Raw genomic sequence first — 7493 nt, forward strand, 5'->3', positions numbered from 1 at the left:
AAGCTATTGATTGGCTGGATCATTATCATTACTAAATAAATGAGATTTTTAGTAATAATGAAATAATTTATTACAATAAATATTTATTATTATATTCTAATAGCATTTTTTTAAATTGAAATAGTTACTCAAATAGAATACCAAAGCAGCACACTAACTTTGGTGCAATATGAGAAAAATGCTCTAATGATTCCAAGGTTGCTTTCCTAATGGAGTGTGTTGCCTGGATAGACAATTCCATAACCAAAGGGCATGTTCAATTCACCTTCTTAAGTGAAACTAAATCATCTTCTTAATTGAAACTCTTATTTATTTTCTAAACCAATTATTTTTTTGTTTTTCAAAACCGATAATGCAATAGTCTTTCCAATTCATTTTTATAAGTATTTATATAAACTTCTACATTTCCCGATAACTCTTTATCTGCTTTTAATGGTGTAAACTTATCAGAACTACTTTTTAGTTTAACTAATAATGGCGTCCAAGTTGTTATTGATTTACAACTACTATCTTTATACTTAAAAGCAATGAATTCTTTGAATATATATTTTACTAGAAAAGATTTCTCCTGTGCTGTGAAAACTTTTAGGGAAGAAGGGGTAAGATTTCTCCTGTGCTGTGAAAACTTTTAGGGAAGAAGGGGTAAGATTTCTCCTGTGCTGTGAAAACTTTTAGGAAAGAAGGGGTAAGATTTCTCCTGTGCTGTGAAAACTTTTAGGGAAGAAGGGGGCGTTTTAAAAAAAATAGGGAATAGGGGTTGTTTTTGCTCAATTTTTATTATTAAACTTGCGTGAAACAATGAGAACTTATTAAAAAAGGAGGTCAATTGCAACCCAATGATTGCCCACAGTACGGGCATCAGACATGTACTTAAGTTTAGTAATACCTAAAACAAAAGGTTTTTTAGATTTTGGGGCGCTAATGACTTTTGTTATGGTGGTGGATAAGAATAAACAACTAATATAATATCCATGTATATATAAGAAGTTATAAAAATATTGATATATAAGAAGTTATATAAGAAACAATATATTACAGTACACAAGATACCGGATAAATTGTTAGTATTAAAAACTGTTATTTAATAATAATAAAAATGGAAATGGAAACGAGTTTTTAAATTATCGTTTTAAATTAACGTGTTTTTTGCAGGCTACGCATCTATTTAACCAGATTGTTGCTAACTCTGGTAATTTTCTCCAAATTTAAATTGCAATTAATATTTTTTGGTTAAAAAAAAGAATGCAACGTTCAGGTATACAGTGTTTAATATGTTAAATTATTTACAATAACATGTTTTGTCAAAAAATATCTCTAGGAGAAGCCAACTTTACGCAGAAGATTTTCGTTAACAATCATTTTTTTAAAAACTGTTCACAAGTAAAATTATTTAAATTATACTTTGTAAAAACGATGTCCAGTACAGAGTCAACTAAAAGTTTGTTCTTTTCCTTTGTCCATCGAGCATTAATCAACGAAAACACTCTTTCAACATTTCCGTTGTGTCCTGGGATACAGAAGAATACTTGTATTTGGACAAATTTTAAAAAATAAAACCCACTGTTTATGCCAGGGTATTTCAAAAAACTGCACGTTTTTGACTTGCGCAAATGATTTTAGATTACAATATTAGTCAAACAGTTGTACTTCATCAAAAATGAAACCATTTTTTTTCAGGTATAAAATGCATATTAAAAGGTCATAAAAAGTGCTTTTTTTACGTTGTTTAAATACATCCAACCAAAGCTATGATTCATTAAAAGGTTTTTAAAACAAACAAGGTAGAGTGAAGAGGCTCATAACTTCTTAAAACGGACGCTTCTTCCCTTTCAATTGCTGTAATATTTACTTGAAATACAGACATCAAGAAATGCAAAAACCAAAGATAAGCTTCTATAAATTCATTCTCAAAATATATTTTTATGGTAACAGGTGGTTGATTTACAGAAAGAAAGTATATTTTTAAAACATCAAATAACCTCAGCAATACTTCAATAGCTGGAAACAAACTTAAGCATCTAGTTTTAGAGTGATAGTTGATGAAAACTAATGTCAATATAGTCGCATAGATATTTTTAAAGCTTCAGTTCTAAATGTGTAAATAGAAAAATAATTGGATATTTTCAAGACAAAAGTTTTAACATCAATCTTTAATAAATCTGCTCCATGTTGAATGTAGTTTTGCAAAACGTGGGCAGTCAAAGCATTGAATAACGATCGGAAATACTTTCTGTGAACCGTGATTGTTAGCATACGTGGAAATACAGAAATATGATACGCTATCTAATAATTTCACCAGTTTATAAACAGTGTGGGGACCAATTACCTTGATTATTACCTCAGTTTTTGTTTTTGAACATACAATATTTTATGTTATTTCCGAATCTTCAAATATAATGTGTATTAAACCAGGTCTGCAGGTCATTGAGTTGTAAGGCTAATAATGATAAACTGTATCAAATGCCAACGTTACTTCTTTAAGTCCTTCGTCGTTCTATAGAACAACAAAGGAACTCGAAAAATTATACAGTTTAAGAACAGTTAGTTTTGAATAGAATGAAATTATGTTCTAACTTTATTGTTTCGATTTTTGTTTGTCAAACTGTTTGACAAATAAATGAATGGACATTAGGACAAAATGAACATTGCAACTAGAAAACTGAAATGCGCAGAGTTAAAAGTAGAACTCGACATTTTAATTAAAGAATAGAACATTAAAAAAACTTCTAAAAAGTATACAGTTGTAAGAATAGCTAAGTTTAAATGTGGAAATATACATAAAAAAAAAAGCGTATTAAAAAATTAAAAACTAAAAATATTTAAAAAGTCGAACATTTTAAATGCTTTCAGCTTCGCCGGCCAGACAGAGGACAAATGATAAAAAAGGAGAACATGTCCTCCTTTTGCTGGACGTCTGGCAACCCTAGACAAAGCAAACAGAAATGCTAATAAAGCAGAAAAGCTAAATAAAACAGAAAATCTAAAAAAGACAAACTAAAAAGATCAAACAAAAAGAACACTTCCTTGGTTGCTGTAAAATCTTTTGCGCTTTTAAAAAGTTAAAAAAGTGTGGAGGAAGTGTACTTGATTCACGTGTAATTAAAACAATAATTTATTTTAGTTCTTTTTTAATTAAAATTAATTATAATATGCCATCCTCCCCTAACCCCGTGAATCAAATACACCTTCCCCAAAAGTTTAATAAAAAATTGAAAGAAAAGCTGAAAAAAAAACATACATAAACAGCATTGCTAGCAAAAAAAATTAAATGAATATAAAGTAAAACTTAAAAAACTAAAACAAAAAACTGAAGCGTTTTAGAAAAAAAAGCACTCACACGGGTCGCTAAAAGTTGAAAGACCTCGTGGTCTTTATCAAATTGCGGTCTTCCCCAAACAATGCTCGTAGTTTAGAAAAAAATCTATTACGCAGAAAAACAAAAAAGACGTCAAACGTTCATTGAAAGAACAATAGGCGCGCAGTTTAGAAAAAGAAAAGTTTTTAGAAATTTTACAAAATTGTAACTAACTCAGTAACTAACAGCATTAAGCATCGACATGACAAATAGTAGATAAGATAATACGATAAAGATAATAATTTTAAATTATATATGGGATCGTCCGTAAGTAACGTCACGTTTTAGGGGGATTAGTGGTTTTGTGACGACTCGTACTGAAATTGTTACTAATGAGTTCGATGTTTTGACGAGGAGGAGGGGTTAAGAACGGTCAAAAATTGCGTGACGTAGTTTATGGACAACCCCTAACTGATTTTTACCGTCATTTTTTATCCATTGACGGTAAATATTATACCTATTTTGGGGACAGTATTTACTCAGAACAACATTTTGCCATCATTTTATTTATTTTGTTATCTTTTCGTAACGTGACTTATTTTATTTTAAAATTTTTATGTTAATTTTGCATTTAAAATATGACCTTCTGAAAGATAAAACACTATTGAAGAAATGAATGCGAAACTATTGGATTCTCCAGTGAATACAACTTTTTTACCTCCGCTTTATAGTATTTTTCTTTGTTTTTATCATTTTTTGAATTTATGATTTTCATATAAGTATATTAGAAGTTTCTAAGCATATGGAGGTAAAGCAAAAAAAGGAAAGATAAAGCAACAAATCGAAATGATTAAGCAAAACTGAAATGATAAAGCATAAGATTTAATGGTTTTAAAGTATATAAAGAGTAATTAAACAATAAAATATAAATTAACAATAAAAAAATATAATTTTATGATATTGGTAACTACACTAATATTATTAAGCAGTTATAAGGATTTGCATACTTTAGGTATAAGACTATATAAGTATAAAACTGTACAAGTGCACAAATTTATAATATAAGATGGAATATAGATTTATTAGAATAAAACAACTATATAAATTAATATAGAATATAACAAACACAATTTATACACATGTACATATATATATATATATATATATATATATATATATATATATATATATATATATATATATATATATATATATATATATATATATATATATATATATATATATATATCTATATATATATATATATATATATATATATATATATATTATACACATATATCAGTTATACTATATATATCCATATTCATATACACAAGCACATGCACACACACACACACACACACACACACACACACACACACACACACACACACACACACACACACACACACACACACACACACACACACTCACACACACATAAAAAAAAAATATATTTGTGCTTAGTGCTAATTAACAGTATGCAATAGAAGTTGTGTGAATAGTAAAGGTCAGCAGCAAATTTAACTTTTATATTGTTAATAAAGGTTAGTATAGTCTTATATGAAAAATCTTGCTGTTTTGAACATAGATCACAGCAAAACAAAACAATAATTAATGCACTTACTCTTCTGTTGATAATAACAATAGTAATAATAAAAAATGAAAAATTAGATAGTCTTGTTAGTATTTAACAATCTTGCTGATGTGAACCTAGGCCAGTTAAATCAGAAGATTGAATACCTTTGTAGGTTTAAATTAGAATCAATGTAACGACAGCTCAAATGATGTGAAGCATACTGTAATCTTGTTTAAATAATTTCCGATTTTATATGATGATGTCTGCTATAGCTATTAATAAAAAGGTAATCCAAGTAATTACTAATTATTAAATTCCAAAATAAGTAGACGCCATTTTTAGTCAAAAGTAATTCCGGCGGCCCAAACTTTATTTTCAACTTTTCAATTCATCTTGCATTTCAATTTCAAATTCAACATTTTAATTTCAATTTCAACATTTAAATCTTGCATGCAATGTTGTATATAGTATACACTGATGTTTTTTCATATTTTCTTTCTATCTATATTACATAACAAGTTCTATGGTCTTAACAAAAATTAACAAAAACTTTGCTATTAGAGTGCATTAATTTTCAGAGAAAAGTGTTTAACTTAAGTTAAGTTACTTAACTATATAAACTTATATAAAAAGTCTTATTTTTAAATCAAAAACGCAGGTTTAGTGTTGAAACCTTAAGGTAATATATTTTCCTCGTAAGGCTATACCAGTATTATAAGGGGAATTCAGTTACTTTAAAAAAGTTGGTGTTAGTCCACAAAGCAACCAATTTTTATTGAGTCATTACTTTAATTTTGAAGTTAAATATTAAATGTGTGTGTGCATTAGGGTGATGCAAAATTTGTAGGTTCAAAACTTTAGTTGTCCTCAAGCTTGCCCTTGTTCTATATGACAATAGTAGTTATTGGGCAAAATTTGAATCAAATCGGATGATATTTAGGGGTTGCCATGTTATGTCACATTTTGGTATAAGGTTACAAAAAGTAAAAAAAATATTTTTTATTTTTACATTTTTTATATTATATTACTGAATTATTTATTATCAATTTCTTATTGATAATAAATACTAAATACTATTACTAGGCAATAATAAATCAATCATCTTCATCATTCAACAGTCATCTTCATCAGGGTAGACTTTGATGCAACTGGAAATTCCTTCCGGTGAAGATCAACCAATCTAAAAAGAAACTGCTTTTGGTTTTCATCTTTCGTAACGCTTGAGTTAAAGGATGTTATAAGTGCTATGCCTCGTTCCGCGCAATCGTTGACGACTTTCATTTGACGAACCTTGTGCTTCATTTCAATTCATGATTCAGCTTTTTCTTTTCCATTTTTCAAAATTAGATCGAAAAGTTCTGCGGTGCGTTGTGTGACGAAGGAAGACAATGGGCTGTGACAATCGAATGTGGCAGCATCAAGTCTTTTGAGAGATTTCTGCCTTGGCTGTTGTTTCAGGTTGTTTGCCATGTCTCTCTTGGTGTTGTTGTCGACACGGGAATCGAAGAAAGCCAATCCTATTAGATGTTCAGAAAAATACCAGAGGTGGCGATGCAAAACTTTTGCTGCATTAATTGCAATTGTACGATTTGGATATTCTTGAATCCGTTGAAGAAGCTTGGCATCATTGAATGGTGCTCGTTCAGCTAACGGAGCTTCATTCCAAAACTGTCCGTATACAAATGCCACAAAAAGACTTATATCTGTTATTCCTTTCTTTTCCTTTGCAGTAATAACAAATTGATCCTGAAACAAATATATCTTTATACAATATATAGCTTTTGCCATCCAACGTGCATTGTGTGTTGCACCTGGAGCCTGAAACTTCACTTTGAACTCCGATGTTGTAGTTGATCCTCCAAGGAAAATAAGGCACAAATTCAAGAGTTCTAAGTAATCATCCCTGGGTTGTTGACCTTTAATTGCTTCACTATAATATACTACCATTTCTTCACGGAGTTTGAGAAAAAAATCGCAGTTGTAAAATTCTTTATTCCCTATAGTGAACACCTCCTTGTTGATTGCTGGCCATTGTTTCTGGAAACGGTTAAAAATTCCAACTTCAGGTCCTCCACTGGTTCCAAATGCAGTCGTGAAAATGGTGGAAAGCATGACTTCAAACATATGGTGCCTGCATGCTATCCATATAAGATTACGGTCAAGATTCTGCTCCATTATTGTGCAGGCACCATTGTTCAACCCAGTGTTAGATGAAGTAGTGTCAAAAACCAGTCCCCGAACAAATTCTTTCAATTTCCAGTCTTTAAGAGCCTTCATGCAAGCATCAGCCTGTTGCTCACCTGTACCTCGATCAATCTTTGGAACGCCCAGCAGTTTTTCCACCCCACCACCAGTCACAAGGATGGCAATTCTATCCACTTTTTTTTGACCACCAGTGATATCAGGTAAGAGCTTTCCATCCCAATGCAGAAGAAGTGGATCATCAGGAGAGAAATCAACCTTGTCAGCTGTAGTCACCGCTTCACAAACAGATCGCCTTTTTCTGCGGATTGTGCTGTACGACAATGATAAATCTTTTACCGAGTGACCAAGAGCCTGAGACACTGTTCCAACCACGAAGAGTGCACGGCGATCAGAAATATTAACACGATCAAGAGA

General features: G+C 30.4%; 1 protein-coding gene across 1 annotated transcript in view; it reads left to right on the forward strand.

The window, feature by feature from the left end:
* The first annotated feature begins 3841 nt into the window (after positions 1-3841).
* The window catches only part of LOC100197315 (UDP-N-acetylglucosamine transporter), a 29444-nt gene continuing 25792 nt past the window's right edge, over positions 3842-7493 (forward strand). Inside the window, exon 1 of the mRNA XM_065801323.1 lies at positions 3842-4025. Coding sequence (XP_065657395.1) covers positions 3968-4025 — 58 coding nt within the window. The 5' untranslated portion in view covers positions 3842-3967. The remainder of the gene's footprint in view (positions 4026-7493) is intronic.

The sequence above is a fragment of the Hydra vulgaris genome, chromosome 07 (genome assembly GCF_038396675.1).
Source record: "Hydra vulgaris chromosome 07, alternate assembly HydraT2T_AEP".
Classification (NCBI taxonomy): domain Eukaryota; kingdom Metazoa; phylum Cnidaria; class Hydrozoa; order Anthoathecata; family Hydridae; genus Hydra; species Hydra vulgaris.